This window comes from Sceloporus undulatus, chromosome 2 (genome assembly GCF_019175285.1).
Source record: "Sceloporus undulatus isolate JIND9_A2432 ecotype Alabama chromosome 2, SceUnd_v1.1, whole genome shotgun sequence".
NCBI classification, from domain to species: domain Eukaryota; kingdom Metazoa; phylum Chordata; class Lepidosauria; order Squamata; family Phrynosomatidae; genus Sceloporus; species Sceloporus undulatus.
This window is the reverse complement of record NC_056523.1, coordinates 469,984-495,441: the sequence shown is the minus strand read 5'-3', so window position 1 is coordinate 495,441 and position 25,458 is coordinate 469,984. Positions and strand designations below refer to the sequence as shown.

Here is a 25,458-nt window from a genome sequence, read left to right as displayed (position 1 = left end):
GTTTTTTGCTCACCTGGACCAACCCTCCATCCAGGTGAGACTGGCATTTACCTGGCAGTGATGCTCACCTTTTTGCCTTTCCCTCCTTGCCGTCCTTCGGGGCCTGGGGTTCCAGCTGGGCCCTGCGGAGAGAGGAATCCCATGTTTAAATGCTCTTTTATTATCTATCTCCACGACCTACAAATACAGGCTGGGAGACCCAGAAAGCAAAGCACTTCTAGTTCCAAATGTTTCAGATAGTAAGGGAAACACAACCTCTGTGTGTGAGAAAACACTTGGCCCTCCGCATCTGTCGCTTTGACTTCTGTGGCTTTGATTATTTGCGCTTTTGCTTTATATGTTCTCTCTAGGAATCTCTAGGGTCCTCCAGCGCAACTCTGCCAGATGTTGGCCATAGAGTTGTGCTGGAGGACCTAGATGTTCCAGATGTTGTGGGTCCATCAGCATGATTCTGGGATCAAATTCTGGCAGATGTTGACCATAGAGTTGCACTGGAGGACATGGAGATTCCTAGAGAGGTGTTACGTAAAAAGAATAGCACTTTTTTATTTGTGTTTTTTCCACATTCATGGGGGGGGGGTTCACCCTTAACCCCAGCGAATGTGGAGAGATCACTGTAGTATTTGTAGAAGACCCCAAAGGACCAGCCCAACCTTGTTGTGGCCACTCACTCACCCTTTTGCCTGGGGGTCCAGGGGGTCCATTTTCACCCGTTGGACCTGGAGAGCCCTGGAAAGGAGAGAAAGGAGGTCAGATCAGGCCAGTTGGAGACCCAAACCAGAGAAAAGAAACAGAAACAGAGGGAAGGAAGCTCTGGCAGCCAAACAGACGGGGCCTTTTTGGTGGTTGCCCCTCCCAAGCTCCACATCTCCCTTTTTCGGAAGCTCAGAAAGGACCCAGAGCCCCTCCGTGGGCAAACAAAGCCTTTGGGGAACCGACCATTTGGAAGGAAGGGCGCGCCAGTGTTTCTAACTGTAGCATAATTATAAACTGCTACATCATTCTTAATTATATGCCTTTTTTATGGGTGGTCCTTCGCCTTTTCTTTACCAGGGACTCCCTTGACATACCTTGGGTTCAAATCAAGACCTGAGTCCTTCCTTACCGGCTTTCCTGGCTCCCCATCTTCTCCCCGGTCACCTTTGGCTCCATCTTGGCCCTGTTTGGGGGGGGGGGGGGGAAAAAGAGAGGTGTGGGGTGGGCTTTTGCCCATGACCCTCAAGTCCTCGGGGGGTGGGGGCTTTGGGGAAGGAATAGGGGGTACTCACCCGCGGCCCAATTCCGCCGGGGGGCCCTGGGTCTCCAGGAAAACCGACCGGACCCTGCAAGACAGAGAGAAGTGGGGGGTGGCCATTACCACTGGGCACCAAACACAATGCAATGGGTCAGTTGTCTGATTTGGAAGGTGTCAAGGGAGAGATCCCCCCTTCAGGATCCCAGAAGGTCATCTATCTGATCTGCTGTGACCCACTGGTTTTAAGCAGACCCACTCGTCCATCCTGTGGACACCAAAATGCATGGATACTGAAATCCCATTATATACAGTGGGTCAGTAATATGGTGCCCCTTATATAAAACAAGTTTGTTCCCTCCTCAATATGACATCCCTTCAAGTATTTAAACAGGACTATCATGTCCCCTCTTAACCTTCTCTTCTCCAGGCTAAACATGCCCAGCTCCCTGAGTCTTTATGGTTTCCAGACCCTTCACCAATTTTGGGGGAGGAGGTTCTTGAAAAGCCTTTAATGCAACATGAGGTTTTGCTCTATCTGCCTTTGTCTCTGGCTCTGGCAAGGCAAACCTTGAATTGGGAGGCTGTTGGGGCCAGACAATGGAGCCCAGGATCCCAGCTATCCCATGCACACCAAGGACTACAAATCCCATCAGACCTGTGAGTAGGATTAGGAGAATGCACCAGTCAGTGGCATTAGGATCTTTTGATTTGTTTTTCTGGTTTGGCTGAATTGATTTGACTCTGTAACTTATACTTTCTGTCATTGGTCCTTCACAGAGTGATATCCTTTTGCTGTACAATTCCCTTAGAATAAAGCTTTCCTTTAAGGTGATCTGCCTCTCTTGCACCACTCTTTCATGCTCCTTAGCTTGGCCCAGTTCTTCTCTACCGTCAGCAAGTAAAGTGCCACTGCAATTCCCAGCAACATCCCAGTGCATTGCTAAAGTGGAATACTTGGTCATCGGATGGCGGCAGCAAGGTCCTTAGTTAAAGGCTGGTCTCAAGGGCTCCCATTGAGCTCAGGCACACTCTGACCAAAAAAGGTAACTTCTCTGCAGGCCCAGTTCCTCTTCAGAAAGGCTGGTCAAGGCTTCTCAACGGAGGCGATTCCTCTCTCTTGCTCCTTGGGTGCCGTTGCCATTGGTTTTCTCCCTACCCCACATCTCCCCCCCCCTCTGCCTGAGCCCCCCACTTACAGGGTTTCCCTTGGGTCCGTCATCTCCGGGGGGTCCTTTCCCGCCGGGGGGGCCAGCGACTCCGGCGGCTCCGGGTTCCCCTTTCTCTCCTCGTTCACCTCGGGGTCCCTGAAAGGAGAGAAACGCCTGGGAGTCACAATGTGGGCCTATGGAGCCTCCAGGCTGAGAGGCAGTCTATTTCTGGGTGAGCAATTCCAGGGGGGCAGCTCACACTGTCCAGATTTGGTCGGGAGATTCCTGATTAACCATCTCCCTTCCCACTTTCTCAGCTGCTTTGAACATGTCTTGGTTCCCCCCACCTCCTCCATCATCCTCAGTTTACTCCCACTGCCCGCCCTCCCACTGTCCCCAATTAATCTTCTGTCTTCCCATTTTCTCAGCTCCTTTTAAAACATCTATTTCGCTCTCTGTACTCAGGACTCCATGCTAGGCCTGTCTGTGCTGAATATAATGGGACTGCATTCGCCTTTTTCGCTGCAGCATCACAGAGAGCTGGCTCATGTTCAATTAATGTTCATGTTGGAGGGCAGACAGGTGAGGTTAGGAAGCAAGTAAAAAGGGTGGGAAGGGGAGGATCTGTACCTTGCCACCTGGCTCTCCGGTGACTCCAGGTCCCCCTGGTTCTCCAGGTTCACCCTGAAACGACAGAAAGAGGTCAAATGCTCCCTTCCCATCTGAGCCGATTCCCACCCTCCAGTGCATTTCCCTGTATTTTTGCACTGTCCAGGAGGTACAGGAACTGTTCACAAAATCAGATTTTCAGGTTTAGAAAAGGGACAGTCCTCCAAAAGAAGACCAATCTGTTTAAACCACAGTAAAGAAATGGAAATAGATTTAAAAAAAGAATAGGGAATAGCCAAGAAAGCCTTCTATGTCTAAAAAACGTGCCTTTTCATTAAAGCTTTTTGGGCCAGAATAGTTTCATCCCACTCTGCAGACATGAAGATGTAAGAAATTGGCTTAAACTTTTTAAAATTGGTATACACACACACACACACACACACACACTAAATCTAACCCCCCAAAAGATTTATTCAGTTTTTAACTGGCTTTAAACTGCCTTCGTGTCAAATTCCCTTTCCCCAATGACCTTCTGACCACTCCTTGCCCACAACCCTTTGGCCAAAGAGCCCAGAAGGGGTCATGGTGGCTGGACACTGACCTTCTGTCCTGGAGGTCCGAGGTTCCCGACGCCTCCGGGGGGTCCTTGCGGACCCTGCAGGGAGAAAGAGATTTGCAGGACAGGTCAACCCCAGAAATAAGGTGGTGATGGCGGAGTGGGATGGATGGGGGGACCCTTGGAGGTTAGGGGTCCAAGGGTTGACACGAAAAGGGTGTTTCACACTCACATTTGCTCCGGAGGGTCCAGCTGGGCCTCGCGGTCCAGGGGGTCCTGGCGGTCCCTGCGTGGGGAGAAAATCTATGCATTAGGATCTGTCCATCCCAGGTTCTCTCGTTGCTCCTATTACCAAGGCTGAGCTATCAGGGATGATGGTTTGGAAGGGACCTCCAAAGAGACTCCCCAAAGGTTATCTAGTCCCCTTGGTCCAGGGTAGGGATCCTCAGCTAAAGCGCTCCTGAGAGACGCCCACCCAACCTCCGTTTCAAGCAACCATTTGTATTCTAATTCTGTTTTAATCTGTATGTTGCTTTGTATCCCAATTTTGGGGCAAAAGCGAGGTATGAATAAATATAACAATACAGTTGGTCCTCCATAGTCGCTGGGGTTCGGGGCACAGGTCTCCCATGAAAGTGGAAAAACCACCAATAAATAAATCCTACTCTTCTTTTTACCTGCAAGAACACTTCCCTAGGAATCTCCAGGTCCTCCAGTGCAACTCTATGGACAACATCTGCCAAAAGCTGGCCATAGAATCAGGTGGATGACTTATAAATGCCTAGAGAAGTGTTTTCTCTAGGAATCTCCAAGTCCTCCAGTGCAATGCTATAGTCTACCTTTGGCAGAGTTGTGCTGGAGGACCTAGAGATTCCTAGACAGACCCTATCAATCAGAGTCAAAGCCACCAATCTGGAGGGCTGACTATAATAATACATAATAATTTCCATCAAAAGGGACAGAGGGTCACTCACCAAGGGCCCCACGTCTCCGGTTTCCCCCTTCTCCCCAGCTGGTCCGGGCATCCCCTGTCCGAAAAAGGAGAGAAAGGTGGCCAATGTCAGGTGAGCTTACCTGTCAGGTAAAGATTGGGAGGAAGATGAAGATCACGATCTTCATCCAATGGGAGGAAGAAGGAGGGCTTTACTCACCTGCAGGCCAATGGGTCCTGGGGAGCCATTGAATCCCCGCGTCCCCTCGTCCCCTTTCGCCCCAAAGTGTCCCTGGGGTCCCCTCGCTCCGGGCTCTCCATCGGCACCCTAAAAGGAACGAACATCAGTCACGCAAGAGAGGCCTCCAGGAGTGCTTCTAATCTGCCCAAACCCACTTCCAGATCCCCCCCAGAAAACTGGCCCTCCAAGCCCCCCTGCCAAACCCTTTGAGAACTGGCCTAAAAATCTGGACCTCCCAAATGGGACTGACTTTGTAGCTCTGTGTTTTGGGCGATGACGAATCCCCCCCCCCCTTGGCCAAAAAAAGCCTTCTTTGCTGCAGCATTCGCACTCGTTTTGGGAAAACTGTTTGGAGGCCGAACTGAGCAAGGAGGGGAAAAACCAGTCACACAAGAGAGGCCCCAGGAGCAGATGAATGTCTTTAGCCCCAATAAACCCACTCCCAGACCCCCAAAACTGAGTACTGGCTACTAAATCTGGACATCCCAAATTGCTCTCCATTTTGGGCGCTGATGAATCCTCCCAAAAGCCCTCCAAAAAGTTTCAGCCTGGGGGGGGGGGGTTGCAACTGAAATCAGCAGGAGAAAAATTCTGGGTGCTTCACCCCCACAACTCCCCAAAAACACTGAACACACAATTCATCCCCCGGATGCATCTGGGTGAAATTTTGGGTCAATGTTTGTATCCAAAATCAGGAGGTTCAGTGTCCAATGGGGGGGATTCTTCCCTCCCATGAACCCACCCCATTGCCCCCTATTTGCCCAGTTACTCACAGCAGCTCCAGGTTGACCGAGGGATCCAAGGGGGCCTGGTGGCCCGGGAGGACCCTAAAATGGAGAGATATTGTTATGAGAAGTATGGGGGGGACATGGGGCGAAGGAAGACCACACCCCTCCCTTCTCTCTCAATATCCCCCCTCAATTTGGGGGGATTTTGGGGGGCTGGTTGCTACTCACATGTTCCCCTTTGCCGCCTTTGGGGCCCTTCTGTCCTGGGTCCCCGATTTCACCCTGTGGGGAAAAGAGACCAAGTCAATGGGGGTCTCAGAGCCCGGAGGTCAGAGGGGTGGGCAGGGGGGACAGGGGCTCCGCTTTGGGGTCTTACCTTGTCGCCGTCTTCTCCGGGGCCTCCTGGGGGTCCAGCAGGGCCAGGCAGGCCGACAGGGCCTTGGACGCCATCGCGGCCAGCGGGACCCATGGGACCCTTTTCGCCCTGGTTGGGGGAAGAAAAAGAGGGGGACACGGAGGGTGAGGGGTCAGCTGACTGAGTCCAATTTCCCACTGACACCCCCAGAGACTTTTTGGTGGAGGTTCTGCGGGATTCATGGGCAAGCAACAGCTCACACACACACACAACACAAATCTCCTAGGTCTGATCTGCACTGCAGAATCAATGCAGTTTGGCACTACTTTACTGCCATGGCTCCATGTGATGGAATTCCTAGGATTTGTGGTTAGTTGTGGCATCAGAGCTCTCCCACAGAAGAGGCTAAATAGCTCACGAAACTACAAATCCCGAAATTCCATAGCACTGAGCCATGGAGGTTAAAGCAGTGTCAAACTGGATCATTTCTGCAGACCTAGAGATCAGTGATGTACCCCTAAAGGAAGGCAGACAGACAGAGACAGATCATTAGTAGATATATGGATGGAGGGATGCATGGATATATATACAGAGAGAGAGAGAGATGGATGATTGGACGGACGGATGGAATAGATGATGATGATGATGATGATATATTTATATAGTTCTGTAAACACATAGATGGGATAGATGATAGACAGACAGACAGACAGAGCAGATAGGCAGACAGGCAGGTAATGGATGGATGAATAGATAGATAGATAGATAGATAGATAGGCTGACAGATGGACAGAAGACACACACAGAAATGATTAGATGGACACAGATAGATTGATGGATACACAAGTAGATTGACAGACAGAAAGATAGATACCATAGGTAGCTTTTGGCCCCCGAACAGGGCAGTATGTCTGGCTGGATGTCTGCCCCCCGTGGAACCCACCCACCCATCGTCTCCCGTACTCACCGGCACCCCCTTCTCCCCGGCCGACCCGGGGGGTCCTTGGGGTCCTGGCCGTCCTGGGGCCCCAACAGGACCTCCTGAGCCAGGGCCCCCTCTCTCTCCTGGAGATCCCTGGAAAAGAAAGGAAAGAGGGGCATTTGAGTCTCATTTTGGGGGGCAAAGAAGGAACTGGGCTTGGGGTCCAGGGTCTCCCCCGGGGGGAGTACCACCACACTGTGGGATGTGCAACACTTGGAGCAGGCCCTCACCAACCCCAGGGACTGGGTTAGGAGGAGGAGGGCGCATGAAAAGTATTGGTAATATTGCATCAAGAAATGGCCCTGCAATCAACAAATCATTATTATTTGGGGGAGAGAAATGCAGAACGTATTCCAGGACGATGGGTCTCTTAATAGTTTCGGGTGTTGTGGCTGCTTTTAAATATGCATCTGAAGATTTAGAAGCGGGGGACACCTTGAGCAAAGGAAAGAGGAAAGGTCTGCCCTGCCATCTGGTTTATCTCCTCAACCGGAGGCTCATAGAATCATAGAATCATAGAATCGTAGAGTTGGAAGAGACCACTAGGGCCATCCAGTCCAACCCCATTCTGCCATGCAGGAAATCACAATCAAAGCATCCCTGACAGATGGCCATCCAGCCTCCTTGAACTATAACTCCCATCATCCTCAGCCAGCCTGGGAGGGTGGGCTTTGTAGTGCAAGAGGCTGCTAGATTCGGGGAAGGCTGCTGACCAGGATGCCAGCCCAGCCCAAGGGTTTCCTTAAGCCGTTACATTGGGAAATTAGATGATGAATGTTAAATGGGGATTGTTTCAAAACATGTATGTCTTATTGCTCCCCTTAAAGCACTGCATGGTTCAATGAATGTGTTTTTAATTTTGCTGATTTGTTGTTGTTCACCACCTCGATCCACTGGGAGAGGCTTCTAAGAAATGTATTATTATTACTACTACTACTACTATTACTATTTTGGGAGTGAAGAGAGAAATGGAGAACATATTCCAGGAGGATGAGTCTCTCAATGGTCCAGGTTCAGGAGGAACTCCAAAATAATAATAATAATAACAACAACAACAACAACAACAACAACAACTATTATTACTATTGTTGCTGGATCATGGCCACCCCTTTGGGAAGGTGGTCAACTATATGGCCCTTTCTGCAGGGTGACCATAGCTCCTCATTTTCCACTTTCTATCAAGGAAGAATTCCAAAATGTCGTCTGCGCAGTAGGAGACGACTAAGAAGCCCATGGAGTAGCACCGCGTTTGCTGTTCCCCTTCAAGAAATGTGTCTCTTTTGCAGCCTGTCCTCGCTGCAAATATGGGGAATAGGATGGATCCTTCTAAAGTTATTTTTTTCCGGCAGCAGGCAAGACTCGCACCCAGAGCTCGGGGCAGGTTTGTTTCTTGGAGGAGAAAAGGATGGCAAACGCGTTCAGCAATGGGCTCTGCTCAAGGATACAATGCAAATGTGGAAAGATGTTTCCCCCCTAAATTTCAGCACAATGGACAAATAAAAGGAGCAATTTAAAGTCATGGATTTGGTAAAGTAGTGGTTTGAGCACTGGTCTATGACGCTGGAGACCTGGGTTCAAATCCTGGCTCAGCCATGTAAACCCATGAGTGACCCTGGGCAAGTCACACTCTCTCAGCCTCAGAGGTAGGCCAAGGCAAACCCCCTCTGAACAAATCTTGCCAAGAAAACCCCATTATAGGATTGCCTTAGGGTTGCCACAAGTCGGAATCCTAGTAAAACACGGTATATGTCATATGTCTGTCAAAAAGGGGATCCGGATACAATACTCACAGCGGGTCCTGGGGGTCCGGGTGGCCCTTCATTGCCTTTCAGTCCTGGACCCCCCTGAGAAAAGAGAAGAAGGGTCAGTCAATAGCCCCCAAATGCAGGGAGAAAAAGAGACGGCTTAATTCGGTTTTAATCACACATTTTTGTTGGGAAACGAGAGCAGCAACTATACAACTGTACAAGAAGAACTGTTAGGCTGTATAATGCCATATTGTAAAGTTATTTATATAGTAATAGATTTTTAAATAATATAAATAGAATATAAATATAATAACATTTTCACAAATACAGAATTGTTTATTAAACTGTGAAGAGGGACTGTTAATATTAATGATTTATGCTGATTTGAAGCCACCTCTTTTAATAATATATATTTTAAAAAGGGAGAGCGATGCAAACATTATCTGTTTTATTCTGTAGTTTGTATTTGTGTCTTAGCCTTTTTTTTTGCACTGTAGTTTATTACTGCATTTTTAGTATTTTAGTAATGTATTCTATTATTTAGTACTATAGTATTTTATATTATTGAGTTCTAAATCCTGTCATAAAGCACCATGTACCCTATGAATCTATATAAATAAAAATCTATTTATATAGCTCCATTTTGCATTAATATTAATATATGTTAATATTAACATATATAAGCAACGCACCCACCCAAAAAAATACCAAAGGGCTTCCTTTAATTGTCTTCGTTTCATCTCAGTTTAACTAATTAATCTGCTCTGCACCTGATTAACTTTTCAGGTTCTTTGTTCTTCTCCAGAATTTTTATCCAGAATTCCATTTCCTCCCCAGAAAATAACTTTTTGCGGCTACCCAACTTGTTTCCTTCTACATGCAGGAACATTTCCAGAACCCGTCCTCCTCTCCGGAGGGATGTAAATGCCACGTACGGCGCAAAAACCTACATACCGGCGTGCCGGGGAGGCCTCGTTCTCCGGGGAAACCTCGCAGTCCGGCCGGGCCGTCCTTCCCGGGGCCTCCAGGAAGCCCAGGGTCACCCTGAAATGAATGAGAAAAAGAAGGTTGTGTCCCCAAAGATGCTTTGCAAGAAACCCTAGTGTGCAGCGAAATCCTCCGTCTTGAGTGCAAGTTCCTAGAAAATGCATAGCAGCGACAAAGCAAAGGAAGAGAGGAAAGGAAGCTATTGGCATCCCACCAGCTGAAGGAAACATTTATTGTTATTATTATTATCATTTCTCCCCAAAAAAGAAAAGGGGAGAAACTCTACCAAGCTTCAAAAAGTCAGGGTTCTGGACCATCATGAGCCAGCACTGTGATGCAGCAGCACAAAAAGCTAAGGTGATCCTAGGCTGTATAGTAATAGAACCAACATTTTCCCATCATACGTTCTGCTTTGTTCTTCGCTAGTGAATCCAGTCTTGGATGCAAACTGTGGCTGGGAATGTTCCGGCCTTCTAGGGGCTTTTGGATTGCAGTTCCTAGCATTCCTTGCTTTTGGCTGGGACAGGCTGATGGGAGCATGGCCCATGGGCCACATGTGGACCTTGAAAGGGGTACAGGACATTGCTTCCGAATATACCGAAATGCCTGCTAGGAGGTGCAGGCAACATTTTTCTCCCCGAATTTGCCCCATTTTAGGCCCAGGAAGGGGCTTTTTAATAAGAGGAAGTGATGTGGGCAGATGAGGGGCAGCAGGAGCCAGAGGGCAAGGGGCAGAGCCTCACGAAACTTGGATTTTAAGAAGGAAAGCAGGCAAAGGGCTCTTGAATGGTACGGAACGGGGGGGGGGGGGGTTGTATCATTTGTAGATCTAGGGATGCATCTATATTGTAGAAATAATGCAGTTTGAACACTGCTTTGTGTGCTAATCTGCATCCTCATGGAACCCTGGGATTTGTAGTTTTGCAAGGTCTTTTTAGTCTTCCCTGGGTGCATCTACACTGTAGAAATAATGCAGTTTGATACTGCTTTCACTGGCTCCATCCTACAGAAATCCTGGGATCTGCAGTTTTGTGATGCAGAAGCATTCCTCGGCAGAGAAGGATAAAGACCCTGCAAAACTGCAAATCCCAGGATTCCAATAGGATGGATCCACGGCGCTTAAAGTGGTGTCAAGCTGCATTATTTCTACAGTGTAGATGCACCCTCGGTCTGCTTCTTCAGAGGCATTAGAGTCATGGGGGAAGCAGACCCAAGTCTACAAAAGCTACAGCTTCCTTTGCTTAGTTAGTCCCAAAAGTGCTGCAACAGCGGTTCCCAAATTTTGATCCTCCAGATGTTTAGGGCTTCAGCTCCCAGAATTCCTGGCTGTTACAACACACAACCCTGCACACACACAAAATCATGTGCCCCCGGAGGTGGTCCTTTTTCTGTGCCAAAGTATTTGTCCCTGAAAATAAAAATAATGTTTTTTTTTTGCAGGAAACTAGAGGGTTATTCGCACAATGAAAATAATCCAGGATGAGTTCGGGATGAATCTTTGTTGTTCACACACATCCCAAATGCACTCGATTAAGTTGGGGTTGACTGCCAAAAAACCCACTTAACCCGGGATAATCAATATTGGGCTTTCCCCCAAATTTTTACAAAAGATTTGCATCGCTGGCTGTGGGAACAACAAGGCGCATAAACCCAAAGAGACCCAGGATAAAAGTCTCCATGCCTTTGACGCAGTGGTTCTCAGCCTTCCTAATGCTGCAACTCACAGGTTGAGAACCGCTGCACTACGGTATCAAAGATTATGGCGCCAACTTTGGGTCTTAGGCAACCCCTGTGAAAGGGTCATCTGAACCCCAAAGGGGTTGCAATCTACAGGTTGAGAACTGTTGCTTTAACGGGTTCTGAATGCATTCACATCATCGACTGCGCACACAGTCAAGAAAGCGCCGCCCCTTCCCCAGCATAACAGCCGCCGCTGGGGAGAAAAGAGGAAAGAGAGAGGAGAAAGAAGAGAGAGAAAAGGGGTTCCTAATCCCGCTCTTGGTGCGAGATGCGGTGACAAAGGAAGGTGCCTAAACATGTGCATAAACAAACTCACAAAGACGCGGTTCCCGGAAAGATGCGGTTCACTGGTGTGAATAACAAACCCTCAATGTGTGAGTGAGAAAGACATGTGAATGAGGTCCCTGGGGCATGGAGACAGGGGGAGAGTCACCCCCTCAAATATCGGGCTCCCAAACTCTTTTGTCTGTATTGCTGGCACTTCAAATCGAGACCAAAAGTGTACCATTTATTTGTGGTAACTGCAGTCTAAAAGGAAAGGGCTCCTCCGCGTGTTGCGCCGCACAGCCCTGCTTACCTTCGTCCCTTCTTTTCCGGCTGGGCCCGGTAGGCCTTGCTCCCCTGGGGGTCCCGGGGGTCCCGCGTGGCCCCTCTCGCCCATCTGCCCCGTTTCTCCTGCCGGACCCTGTCATGAAGAGGAGGAGTAAGAACAGGAGTAAGAAAATCCATCTGCAGTTGGACCTCTGTATTTGCTGGGGATCCGGACCCCCACCCTATGGATACTAAAAAGCACAAGATCTCAAGACCTGTTCTCCTTAATGGCGGCACGAGGTGTGCATGGGCAGCCATTTGGGACAATGCGGATTGCCATCTGTAGATGCTCAGATCTGTGGATGGCAAGCATGTGGATACAGCACTCCAACGGCACATTCATGATTGGAATGGCAGGCGCATGCGTCTCAGATGCACCTGGGGGTCCTCTGACCTCAGAGGTTAATTTCAGGAGAGGGTTTCAGAGGGAGGGGCCCTTTGAAGACCCTTCCTCAAATTAGCCCCCAAGGTTGGAGACCTCCACGCACACCAAGTGTCAAAGAGAGGGGTTTCCCTCGGAGTCTCTCTTTACTCACCGGGGGTCCCACCACGCCTGGGCCTCCTGGGGGTCCCGTCTTGCCTTGGAAACCCTTTGGGGAGAAGGAGGAACAAGAGGCCAATTGAGATCATTGCAATCATTGAAGAATTCCAATAATAACTTCTCAGGGCCAGCACAGAGATAAAGTCTTTTATATGATAGAATTAATATAGTGGACTATATCTATTCTACACACACACATCTAATGTAATAATATACATATTATATTATAAAACAATAACAAACAATAATACCTTGTATAACAATCTTACTAAACAGTTACCATTCTAGAATCTAAACCTTTAAACACTGACTGGCATGTTGGGCTCTACTGATTTTCTCACTTATTTCCACTGAGAAGCTAAAACAATTTTTAGAAATATATTAAACAGAAATACTTCTAGTAATCTCAATATTGATCCTTCATGGGGAGAGATGGGTGGTAATAATAATAATAATAATAATAATAATAATAAATTTATTTACTTAACTTCTATGCTGCCTTTCTCCCAGAAAGGGAACCAAGGTGGCTTACAAGATAAAAACAATAACAACAACAAAAACTATTGCTGTTGTTGTTGTGAGATAAATGCTATATGTTATGACATATGTATCTGGAATTCCAATAGTATTATATTATTATAATATCATTAATATTATAAATAATAAATTATACATTATATAATAAATAATATTTAATACTAATGTTTGCACACACACACACACACACACACACAGAGACTGCATTTGTTGTTGTGTTATTTGTGTTTAATAAAAATTGATATTATTTTATAAAAATAGTACTGAGGACTCTTCAATTCTGACTAGATAGTGGACTATCTTTTGGGGGTGATTTTGTTGTGCGTGGAAGAAGAGGGCCAACTGGGTGACCCCTGGGGGTCCTCCTGCTTTTCTAGGGTCTGGGGACTCTATGACCCGGAGCCCCACTCACCACTTCTCCTCGCTGCCCGGGGTGTCCGGGGATGCCGTCTTTCCCGGAGGGACCCTGCGGAGGGGGACAAACGGAAATGAGTCGGTGGTCTGGAGGGAGGGAAGAGGGGCAGATATTGGTGTCTGAGGCCCCTGTGCATCCAGGGGTCAAGGCAAGAGGGTCCGGAAGAGTTACCCACCGGGGGTCCTTTGGGTCCGGGGAAACCGTTCGGTCCTTGGGATCCAGGTAGACCCTAAGAGGAGAGAGAAATGGAGATTTGTGAGATTCAGGGTGCTTAGGAGAAGCGAACAGAACCCCAGACCCCTCACATCCCTGCCACAAGGATGATGGGAGTGAGGCAAAACCTCCTTTGCACCAAGCGGTTGCACTGGGGCTGGGGTGGCGAGTGTGAATGCCGGCAGACACACCAAACAGCCAGGGCACTGCAGGATTTAGGGGTGCATCTTTGGGACCAGAAATGTTTCAGATTTTGGAACACGTGCAAGTGCATCATGGGTTTTCTTGGATATGGGACCCAAGTCTAAGCATGATATTAATGTATGTGTCATATATAACCTATACATTTACCTTGAAAGTAATTTTATACACAATCTTTTAAAAACAATTTTGTGAATGAAACCATAAGTTTGTGTATGCTGAACAGTAGGAAAGCAAAGGGGTCACTCTGCCTCAGCCGCCCACGAGGACAATTTGGGAATGTTTTGGGTCTCAGATTAGCAGACAAGGGAGACTCAACTCCTACCAAATTATAATTAATAAATTTTGTGCATGAAACAAAATGTCTGTACGCTGAACATCCTCCCAACCTTGGCCCTTGGTGGCAATTCCGGAACATTTCGGAATATTTCAGAATTCTGGAAGAGGGAGATTCAATCTGAAATAGCCGTCCGTCCGTCCGTCCTTCCTCCCTCCTTCTTTATCTTGATAGGTCTCTCTGGACTGCCAGAAATTGGGGCAGCCAATTTCCTTCCCATCACAACCCCCTCCCAAACTGCAAATTACTTCTCTTCCAGGTGCAATTTCCAGCCTAATTGCAACCACCACAACCACAACCACAACCACAACCATCATCATCATCATCATCATCATCATCATCTTGTCTTGTTATTTGCAGGGGAGTCCCGCGTGGCCACTCACCCGTTCTCCTGGGGGTCCGGCCGGTCCTTCGCTCCCAGAGGTCCCCTGGATGGGCAGCAAAAAGGGAACACCATTATTTAGGAAGTCATTATTAGCGTGTGTGATTGTGTACCTGTACAAACACACAACATTTTGGGGGGGCATCAATACCTCCCTGGAAACTTTCCATCTTCTGTGTCATCTCAAGTCCCAGATCTTGCAAAAAACCCAAAAACCTTCCTTCCCTAATTTTATTTTGCCCTTCTCTCAAGTCCAAATGGACCCTCCATGCTTAGGAGCAGTCTACCTCTGAAATAACAGCTTTGTGACAGGAAGCTACAGACACAAGCAACCTCTTTATTCTGTTGTTCTTGTTTTTGCTGCTGCTGTTGAAGTCATTTCCAACTTGAAGAGACCCAATTTGGAGTTTTCTTGGCTAGCTTTTTTTCTGGGGAGGTTGTTGTTGTTATATTTATATCTTGCTTTTTCACTCCAAAGTTGGATCTCAAAGCAACTTACAATTTAAAAAAAATACAATTAAAAAATTACAATGGTTTCCCATTGCTTTCCTCTGAGGCTGAGAGAGTGCGACTGCCCTTGAGATCAGCCAGTGGGTTTTCCAGTCTGAGAAGTCAAGGAATCCTGGGAATTGTAGTTTGTTGTGGCACCAGAGCTCCCTCTAACAGAGAAGGTTAAAAGTTCCACAAAACTACAGTTCCCAGAATTCCCTAGGACTGATCCAGGGCAGTTAAAGCAGTCTCAAACTGGATTATTTCTGTGGTGTATTTTGGACCTTGCTTTGCAAAATAAGTTCTAGCCTGAGCTTTCGTAGACAAAATTCCTTAAACCCGAGGAATTTCAGTTTGCAAAGGGATCTTGTGTCACTTTAAACCAGGGGTAGGCAACCTGCGGCCCGGCAAGGCCTTGGGACTGGCCCCAGCCCGGTCCTGCCACCGATTGCCGCCAGAGCCTTTGGCCTCTCGCGTGAGAGCGTGAGGCCTTTGGCCTATCAGGAGAAGGCGGGCAAGGGGGGCAAGCGGTGGGCAAGGGGGGCAATTGTCTATAGAAGCCTCTGAAACATGCATTTGTATTAACATTTTTTTTAAAATCAGCAAATTTTTTTGCATGTCCTCCATTTTTTTAAAAAAAGTGTCATCCATTTGAAAATTTTATCCTACATTTGTCCCGGTTTATTTATTTATTTATTTATTTAAAAATTATTTAATTATTTATTTTTTGGCTGAGGGACAGCAACGCGGCCCCTGGGTCAAAAAGGTTGCCTACCCCTGCTTTAAACACTTGTTTTGCTAAAGAGGTTGTAGCCTGAGTTTCTGTAGACTTGATTCCTTGAGTGATATTAGAATTTAATGGCACATTTTAATTTTTAAAAAATGGTAATGCTAGCTTTGATTTCCTTTCCACATTAATTTTTTTGTAACCGTGGGTTGGCTTCAATTTGTACATTTCCCAGAGATCAAGTTTTGGAAGGAAAGGCAGGAGGACACAAAGGTACAACAACAACAACAACAACAACAATAAAAACGACAACAATGATTTTGTTTAGATGAATGAACAAAGACACGCACACACAATCCTTTTTGGTTTTTAACACCTTTTGCCCGATGAAGAAGCTGGTAAAGCTTCCAAAGTTTGCAGCATATATTTTGTGCATTTTGGTTGTCCCAATAAAGGTATCGCTGTTTTGTGGAATTTGGATATTATTGTACATCCTTTTACTGAGAGTTATATGGTGCCTTTTGGGTTCTTCCAAATGCAGCAAAGGTTATGGTTCTATTTCACAAGCACTTAAAAAAAAACCCACCTGAAACCAACGCGGTTGAATTTTAAATAAAAATAAATTAAATTAAATGAGAAAATAATAATCAGAAACCAACAGGATTCTCTCTTTTTTCTTCCTACCTGCTGGAGAGTTACTTCTCTGGTGCACATTTCTTACACACACACACAGAGAGACACCAATCAATCGATCGATCAATTGATAGATCACTGATTGATGGGGAAAATGGGGCGTGGAGACCCTGCCTGACCCTGAGAGGATGGAGAAGCCCCCAAACCTGCAAAACCCCTAAAGTCCAACTGGCATTTCCATCCTCCTAGGATCACACATACGCACCACCACACATCACCCACCTTTGCTCCAGACTTCCCTGTGGCTCCGCGTGGCCCTCGCTGGCCTCTGGGGCCCTGGAAGAAAGACAAGGAAGAATTAAAAGAAGAAGAAAGGATGAATATCCAGGGTGACCCCCAGTCCTCCTTTTTCAAGACATATCCTCCATTTCTACCTTTCATCTAAGAAGTCCAAAATGTCATCTGCGCAGAGCATGACTAAAAAACATGAATTCATTTATAATATGAGGGATTGAGCTTTTGTTTTGCAATGATTCCTCACAGAATCATGGAAGAGACCCCAAGGGCCATCCAATCCAAGCCCCTTCTTCTGCCATGCAGGAACTCTCAATCAAAACATTCTTGACAGATGGTTATCCAGCCTCTGTTTAAAGACCTCCAAAGAAGGATAGTCCTCCAAACTCTGAGGGAGTGTCTTCTAATGTCAAACAGCTCTTAGGAGTTTATCACACAGGGACAATTGGAGGTGTAAACAGTGTTTATCCCGTGAAAATCGTGCTTAGTGGTTTTCACACGACGTCGCAATCAAAACCAATTAAAGTGCCATTATCCCAGAAATAACCAGGTAATAAATAGTAACAAATCATTCACGGGGAAAGTCCCATGAATTATTTCTTGGTCTTTATTGCCTGGTTATTCCCGGGATAACAACTTTTTTATCACGCTGTGTGTGAAAATCATAATTGTGTTTTAATAGTATTGTGTGATTTTCATGAGATAAACTCTGTTTAAACTTCCAACCCCCCCCCCCCCCCCCCTGTGATAAACTCCTTACTCTCAGGAGGTTCCTCCTAATATTTAGACGAAATCTCTTTTCCTGTAGTTTTCATCCCATGTTCCATTGTGTCCTATTCTCTGGAGAAGCAGAGAACAAGCCTCCTCAATATGACATCCCTTCAAATATTTAAACAGGGCTGTCATATCACCTCTTAACCTTAAGTATCTCCTTATAGAGTTTCATGGTTTCCAGACCTTCCACCATTTTAGTTGCCCTCCTTTGGACACACGGCTCCAGTTTCTTAACACCCTCTGTTTTTCTTGAAGGCCCTACATTTTGCAGTGCCTTGTCCTCCTTTGTGGTTAGGAGGACGCTTGATCACCCTAGGAATAACAAGGCTCTGGGGGAACTTTTGCTCCAGCAGCCACCTTCCCCAGTTGCTGCTACTACAGGGTCTCCATCCAAGGATTTGGGGTCTTTTCTTCTCCCTGTACCCCATTACTCACCGTGGGTCCTCGCTCGCCTCGGGGCCCCAACTTCCCGGAAATGCCCTGCAGAAAAAAACAAGAATGGGAGAAAAGCGGGGTCAGGAGCCAAATTGTGAAAGTGTCCCCCCTTCTTCCTTCCCAGCCACACTTCCTACTGATTCATTTGTCCCCATTTAAGTGTCATGAGGTGCCCCCCAAAAAAGTGGAAGAAAAAAGGGGGGGTGCTATTTGAGGAGAAGGGCTACTTACCCTGCCCCCCTTCTCGCCATTTGTTCCAGGAAAACCTGGGAATCCCTGCAAGCCCTATGGAAGAAAGGAAAGGAAATGGCAATTATTTCTTCGTTATTATTTTATCTACTTATATCCTGCCTTTTCCCAAAGATAGGGACTCTAGGTACTGCACAGCAAATTTTAAAACATGCATTAAAATCTCTAAACAAACCTTTTGCAAACACAGGTCACAAAGAACCTGGCAAAAGAAATGCCTCCGTGCAAAAGCTTTCACCTGGGAATGCATCTACGCAACCTAGAAATAATCCAGTTTGGGACCACGTTAAGCGCTGCAGCTCTGTCCTATGAAATCCTGGGATTTGTAGTTTTGCAAAGTCCTTAAGCCTTCTCTGCCAAAGAGAGCTGGTAGCTCACAAAACTACAGATCCCAGCATTTCTGTTATAGTGCTATCAAATTGTATTATTTCTAGAGTGTAGATGCATCCTGGGAAAGGAGGAGTTTCTGCTCTAGATGATCCTGCTGTCAGTTGCAGCCACCCCAAAAATCCCTTACGGAGCAAATGCTAACAGCAAACAGAAATAAAATCCAGAAAGTAGATATGACTAGCTCATCTGCAACCCCCAACATGTTAAAAATAATAAGTTCGGTCATCAAAATAGAAATCGGTTAGTAAAAGAAAAATCCCTGGATGCATTTTGGAAGATGCTTTCAAGTGTTGTGGTGACCCCTTTATTTATTTATTTACTTATTCATTTCATTTTTATGCCTGGCCACCGCGTAACCATACTGCGCAGTGACCCTTTTGCACAAGAAAATGCAACGGCAGGACAAACTATCACTAGCCCTTTGGGGCTTTTAGTTAAAAGTTTCCCGTTGGCCAGTCCCACGTCTGTCGCAGGAATTAATTTCTCCTTATGCTCCTGAATTAAGACCCCTTGTTAGCTAGTTTCCACTCACTGACTTTTGGGTAGTGGAGGAATTACTCCACTTGCATTTTCTAGTTTCCTGACTGTTAAAATAATTTAAAATGTGTTTCATAGAGAATGGCACATGCTATTGTGACGCTCCTCAATAATACTGCGTGAGACCTTGAATGGACTACGAACTATCAAATAACTATCAAGTAACTATGAACTATCAAGTACTATGAAGTACTGTATTGCAGGAGAGCTGTGGGATAACACACGGCAATATAAATGTCTCCGAGGAGCTTCCATCTTGATTCCTCTTCCTGCTGACAGTAGCGAAAGCAATTTCACACTAGCTGCAAAATTGACTTTTTCACCCCATGGACTTTATCACAAGCGTCTGCATCCCGTAAATAAATCATCATTAAATCCATGAATATCCCACAATAACAAGATTGTTTTCAAACGACGTCACCATTATCCCGCCATTATTATCCTGAGAATAAACCGGCAAAATCACACAGAATTTTGAAAAGTGACGCGATTTTGCCATTGCATTCATGGGAAAATTGCAGTATAACAGCAACATTGCATGATATCGTTTGAAAACCATCCCACCATCACGTAATTTAATGACAATTTATTCACAGGATACAGACGCTTGCCTGCCGTGTGATAACATCCCCTGGCACTATTGAGAGCAGAGGGTCACTGCCAGAATTTGGGGTCCCATACTGACCTTGGGGCCCTGCCGCCCTGGATATCCAGGCAGACCCGGCACCCCCAGCTTGCCCTGTAAAAAAGAAGAAATAAATGTATTTTAAAACTTCATCTCAAGGAGGAAACCACGCAAAGGGGGCCACTGCATTTGGTCTTTCCAGCTCCTCCACGCTGCTCATGGCACCATCCTCACCTTCTCTCCTACAAGGCCCAGGGGCCCTGGATCGCCTGGGGGCCCCGTCCGGCCCTTGGGCCCCTCTGGACCATCCTCGCCTCGGGACCCCGGGACGCCAACTTCACCCTGAGCGTGGAGAGGAAGAACGTTGAGAGTTAGAACAGGCAGCAGGGAGACCCCATAGAGAAGCAAAGTGGGGCGTGGGTACAAAGGGGGTTGTCCTTACCCGGTCCCCTTTCACGCCAAAGTCGCCCTTCTGGCCGGAGAAACCTTCCTCTCCCTGCAAGAGAGAGAAACAGGAAAGAATTAGGGGAGCGACTCCTCCGCTTGGAACCAAATCTAATGTCCCTCCACATTTGTTGGGTTTAGGGGTGAAAGACTCCCATGAATGTGGGAAATCCACAAATAAAAAAACTACTATTATTTTGACCAAAGAAATGCCTTCTCTAGGAATTTCAAGGTCCTCCAGTGTAACTCTGTGGTCAGTATCTGTCAGAAGTTGATCATGCTGGAGGGCCCACAAATGCCTAGAGAAGTGTTTTCTCTAGGAAACTCCAGGTCCTCCAGTGCAACTCTATGGTCAACTTCTGGCAGAGCTGAGATTCCTAGAGAGGACATATTAATCAAAACCACAAATAATCCAATTCACAAAATTCAAATCCGCCAATGTACAGGGTCAACTGTATTGTTCTTGTTGTTGTGTGCCTTCATGTTGTTTCTAATGTATGACAATCGTAATAGGAGACTCTATCATGGGGTTTTCTTGGCAGAATTTGTTTTGAGGAAGTTTGCCATGGCCTTCCTCTGAGGCTGAGATAGTGTGACTTGCCCCAGGTCACCCAGTGGGTTTCCATGGTTGAGCGGGGACTCAAACCCTGCTCTCCCAGAGTCTTAGCCTAATGCTCAAACCTTTCTATGAGGGCCGAGAGAGTGTGCTTTCTCCAGTGGGTTTCCATGGTTGAGTGGAGATTCGAACTCTGCTCTCTCATAGTCCTAGCCCAATGCTCAAACCTTTCCATAAGGGCTGAGAGAGTGTGCTTTCTCCAGTGGTTTCCATGGTTAAATGGAGATTTGAACTCTGCTTTCCCAGAGTCCTAGCCCAATGCTCAAACCTTTCCATAAGGGAGAGTGTGCTTTCCCCAGTGGGTTTCCATGGCTAAATGGAGATTCGCTCTCCCAGAGTCCCAGTCCAAGACTGAAACCACTACACCATGCTCTCCCATATGGTAACCCTCTGCTAAGCTTTTTTCCTGGCAAAGTTTCTTCAGAGAAGGTATGATGCCACCACCTTCCTCTGAGGATGAGTGTCTGTTTTCCACAGCTATGCAGGGATTCGAACTCTGGTCTCCCAGAATCCTAGTCCAAGAATTTCCCAGTGAAAAGTGCAGGTTTCCACTCTAAGAAACCTCCAGTTGTCCAGTAGGCCCCAGATTAAATGGGTTATCCATCCAGAGAATCCAACACTACCGTTCTCCAGAAAAGTTAAGAACTGTTTCCTTCCTGAAAGCAAATCCTGGTTTTATGGGTTTCCTTGCGTTCGGTCTGATTGCCAAAGACACAGAAATCTTACCTTCTCACCCTTGTGTCCCTTCAAGCCGCGGATACCATCCATTCCCTGAAAGGCGAGGGAGAGAAATAAAAATGGGAGCAATTATTTGGAATGGTGAGGATGAGGCTTTGCAGCAACTGAAATAAGCTGACTACAAATGGGGAACAGCAAGAGGAGGAGGAGAGAGAAACCAGGACATTTCAAAAGGAGCTGAGAAATTGGGAAGGCAGAGAATTGGCTGGGACTGTCCCTGTGAAATCCAGACATTTGGAGGGTATAGAATGGAAGTAATGCTAAAGACGAAAGGGGAAAGGAAGAAGAGGAAAGAGAAACTGGGACATTTTAACAGCAGCTGAGAAAGTGAGGTGGCAGAGGATTAACTGGGATTGTCCCTGCCAAATCTAGACAGTTGGAGGATATGGAATAGAAGTAAACTGACAACGAAGGGAGAAAGAAGGAGGAAAGCAAAACTGGGACATTTCAAAAGCAGCTGCAATAGTGGAAAGGCAGAGGATTAATTAGAACAGTCACTGCCAAATCCAAACATTTGGAGGGTTGTAGTGGAATTAAACTTGTGGGTGAAGGAGGAAAGGACGAAGACGAAACTGGGACATTTCAAAAGCAGCTGCAATAGTGGGAAGGCAGAGTATTGATTGAGACTGTCCCTGCCAAATCCACACATTTGGAGGTATGCAGTGGAAATAAGCTGATGATGAAGATCAGATGCCGACATTTGGAGGGTATTTGGTGCCCTCAAATTTTGGTGCCCCCCTCCACCAGCAATGTTGCACCTGCCGTCCATCTGCAAGCATCCAGCCACCCCTCTCCCCTCAGCCCCACCAGGTGTGTATCCCCCTCTGATGTGTCACCCGGCGCCATCCACACTTCCTGCACTCCCTAGTGATTCCTCTCAGGTCCCCCAGTCATGCCAAGCCCTTTCAACCAATCGCACGCCTACCTTGGCACCGCGGGGACCTGGGTAGCCAATCGGACCTTGAGGACCGGATGGGCCCTGGGAGAGAGAACCGGAAAAACAAGCACACAAGGATTAATGCACAATCCCAAGGAAGTTGGCAATACTGTATCTTCCTCCTGCATGCAGGAATTCAGCTGGTGCAGCACCACCACACCTGGATGAGGAGACAAAACCAGTGGGCATCCTTGCCCCCACATAGGAAACATGTCTACCCCATTGCCAGTGCATTCCCATTCTGGAAACTGGTCTCCAAAATCAATTTTTAATTACTGGTAGTCGACCTCAACAAAAAGAAGAAGAATGCAAACAAATAGGTTGCTGGGTGAAATACAGCCCTTTAACAGTAGCATCAATCCACTTTTCATGGTTTCATCCTCCTTGTTTAAAATTCAACGTCTAAATTCCGGCTTTCCCACTCACCTGGTTGCCTTTGGTGCCCGGGTGGCCTTCTTTCCCAGGGTGGCCCTAAAGGAGAAGATTCGGAGATAAGAGAAAACACAAGAAATTATATTTATTTGATTTGCTATAAGAAAGGGAAGGAGAGAAGAAGCCTAATTATTAATCCCTAATTTCCCCACAAAACCCATCATTTGTACTGTACTGCAGATACCCTGGGATTTGTAGTTTTGGGGAGGCACTGGCAGGGAAGCCCTTTACAGTCCTTGCAAAACTACAAATCCCGGGATTACAGCATTTTAAGCGGTATCAAGCTGCATTATTTCTGCAGTGCAGATGGACCGTTAGGCTGCTGCCACACGACAGAAATAAAGGCGCTTTTAGCACCACTTCAACATCCATGGCTCCTTGCTATGGAATCCTGGGATCTGTAGTTTGCTGTGGCACCAGAGCTCTCTCTGACAAGGAAGGCTAAATGTCTCACAAAATCAGAGATCCCAGAATTCCATGGCATGGAGCCATGGCAGTTAAAGCAGCGTCAAAGTGCTTTATTTCTATAATGTGGCAGAACTAAGCAACCTTAGTTGCCCACAGCCACTATTTTAGTTGCCTCTGGCCACAGAAATGGAGGGAGGGGGGGCAAAGGATCCCATTTCCTATTTAAAACATGGCAGCAGCTCACTTCCTGTCCAATATGGCCACCAGGAATGTAATAGCCCCTCACTTCCTGTTTCAAATAGCTTTCAGGAATTAAATACCCTTCACTTCCTGTTTAATATGGCTGCCAGGAATGTAATAGACCCTCACTTCCTGTTTCATATGGCTGCAAGGAATAAAATACCCCTCATTTCCTGTCCAATATGGCCATTGGGGATGTAATAGCCCCTCACTTCCTGTTAAATATGGCTGCCAGACACATGGCAGCAACACTTCCTGTTTAACAGGTCTACTCTACTGGGCATATTAATACCTCACTTCCTATTTAAAGTTAACTAAATCCATAGCAGCAGCTCACTTCCTGCTCAGGGCAAAGCAAATGGCACAAGGTCACTTCCTGTTTGATATGGCGACCCAGTAAGTGGAGGTAGTTCACTTCCTGTATAATATGGTGACTGAGAACAGGACAAAGGGCACAAGGTCACTTCCTGTTTAATAGGGTGACAGGTTAAGTGGCAGCAGCTCCCTTCCTGTTTAATAAAGTTACAGGGCAAATAGCACAAGGTCACTTCCTGTTTAAAATGGCGACCAAAAAAGTGGAAGTGGCTCACTTCCTGTTTAATATGGTAACTGAGTACAAAGCAAAGGGCACAAGGCCACTTCCTGTTTAATAAAGTTACAGAGCAAATGGCACAAGGGCACTTCCTGTTTAATATGGCAACCAGGTAAGCGGCAGTCACTCACTTCCTGCTTGAAATGGTTCTTTGGGAGACTCCTAGGAAGGTGAAAACTCCATTTTAAAAGCAGCTCAGAAAGTGGGACTCCAGAAGATTAACTGGGACTCTCCGGCCAAATGCAGACCCTTTGGAGGCGTGCAAAAGGTATTGGTGAGGATGTGCCCTTAAACCAGGAGATGCTGCAGCAGTTTGCTTTTGCCTGAGCCTCCTGGGAAGGGCAAGATTTTGCCCTCTGCACTTTGAACTCAGTTTGCAGCAACTAAGGCTGCATCCACACTGGAGAAATAACCCGGTTTGGCATGGCTTTAACTGCCCTGGCTCAAGGCTATGGAATTCTGGGAGTTGGAGTATGTTGTGGGGCCCCCAGCGGCGTTGTGACATCACAAGCAGCAGTGGGCCATGGTGCAGGCTTTGATGACATCACAGCGGCAGGCCCTGGCACTGTCACTTGCTCAGCATGGCGATACATTAAGCATCCATCATGGCGGCACAGCGTTCGTGCCAACTGCAGGCCCTCCAGAAAAAAGAACAGAAATGTCTGCCGGCTAAATCTGACGGGCATCTTTCTATACAGTTGTCCCTCCAGATTTGTAGCCTTAACTTTAGCAGATTTGATTATTTGTTATTTTGATTCATATGTTCTCCCTAGGAATCTCTAGATCCTCCAGCGCAACTCTGCCAGACGTTGCCCATAGAGTTGTGCTGGTGGAGAACAAGGTCCTTCAGCGTGATTCAATGATCAACTTCTACAAGTGTCGACCACAGAGTTGCACTGGAGCAAGCTTGTTTTCTGCTGCTCCAGAGAATGTGACATGGAACAATGGATGCAAACTGCAGGAAAAGAGATTCCAGCTCAACATTAGAAGAACTTCGTGACAGTAAGGGCTGTTCGACAGTGGAACACACTCCTTCCTCAGAGATTGTGTAGGAGCCTCCTTCTTTGGAGGTCTTTAAGCAGAGGCTGTATGGCCATCTGTCAGTGGGGATTCTCTGATTGAGATTTCCTGCAGGGGGTTGGCACTTACCGGAGGTCCATCAGAGCCAGGCATGCCAGGGAGACCCGGTTTCCCTTGTGGACCCTGGAGGAGAGACAAAGGGTCAAGTCAGAGCGTGAGACTGTGTGGTTTAGTGCCAATAATGGGTGGGTGGGTGGTTGATCCCGGCTTTGCTCACCTTCTCTCCAGGGGGTCCCATGGCGCCTTGGGGTCCGGACAGACCCTAAAAAGAGAAGATAGGGTGAAGCACAGAATAATAATAATAATAATAATAATAATAATAATAATAATAATAATAATAAT

General features: G+C 46.8%; 1 protein-coding gene across 9 annotated transcripts in view; it reads right to left on the bottom strand.

The window, feature by feature from the left end:
* Positions 1-25,458, bottom strand: part of COL11A2 (collagen type XI alpha 2 chain) — a 95,168-nt gene that overhangs the window by 16,426 nt on the left and 53,284 nt on the right. For all 9 annotated transcript variants that reach the window (XM_042448153.1, XM_042448152.1, XM_042448155.1 and 6 more), the window contains 32 exons: positions 25,334-25,378; positions 25,186-25,239; positions 22,791-22,835; positions 22,353-22,406; positions 21,416-21,460; positions 20,072-20,125; positions 19,864-19,971; positions 19,690-19,743; positions 18,060-18,113; positions 17,829-17,873; positions 16,608-16,661; positions 14,478-14,522; positions 13,519-13,572; positions 13,341-13,394; positions 12,387-12,440; positions 11,837-11,944; positions 9,487-9,576; positions 8,575-8,628; positions 6,770-6,877; positions 5,824-5,931; positions 5,676-5,729; positions 5,493-5,546; positions 4,699-4,806; positions 4,522-4,575; positions 3,780-3,833; positions 3,593-3,646; positions 3,013-3,066; positions 2,431-2,538; positions 1,269-1,322; positions 1,106-1,159; positions 676-729; positions 69-122 (listed from right to left, as the gene is read on the bottom strand). In XM_042448153.1, the coding sequence (XP_042304087.1) occupies positions 69-122; positions 676-729; positions 1,106-1,159; positions 1,269-1,322; positions 2,431-2,538; positions 3,013-3,066; positions 3,593-3,646; positions 3,780-3,833; positions 4,522-4,575; positions 4,699-4,806; positions 5,493-5,546; positions 5,676-5,729; positions 5,824-5,931; positions 6,770-6,877; positions 8,575-8,628; positions 9,487-9,576; positions 11,837-11,944; positions 12,387-12,440; positions 13,341-13,394; positions 13,519-13,572; positions 14,478-14,522; positions 16,608-16,661; positions 17,829-17,873; positions 18,060-18,113; positions 19,690-19,743; positions 19,864-19,971; positions 20,072-20,125; positions 21,416-21,460; positions 22,353-22,406; positions 22,791-22,835; positions 25,186-25,239; positions 25,334-25,378 (2,043 nt within the window). The remainder of the gene's footprint in view (positions 1-68; positions 123-675; positions 730-1,105; positions 1,160-1,268; positions 1,323-2,430; positions 2,539-3,012; positions 3,067-3,592; positions 3,647-3,779; positions 3,834-4,521; positions 4,576-4,698; positions 4,807-5,492; positions 5,547-5,675; positions 5,730-5,823; positions 5,932-6,769; positions 6,878-8,574; positions 8,629-9,486; positions 9,577-11,836; positions 11,945-12,386; positions 12,441-13,340; positions 13,395-13,518; positions 13,573-14,477; positions 14,523-16,607; positions 16,662-17,828; positions 17,874-18,059; positions 18,114-19,689; positions 19,744-19,863; positions 19,972-20,071; positions 20,126-21,415; positions 21,461-22,352; positions 22,407-22,790; positions 22,836-25,185; positions 25,240-25,333; positions 25,379-25,458) is intronic.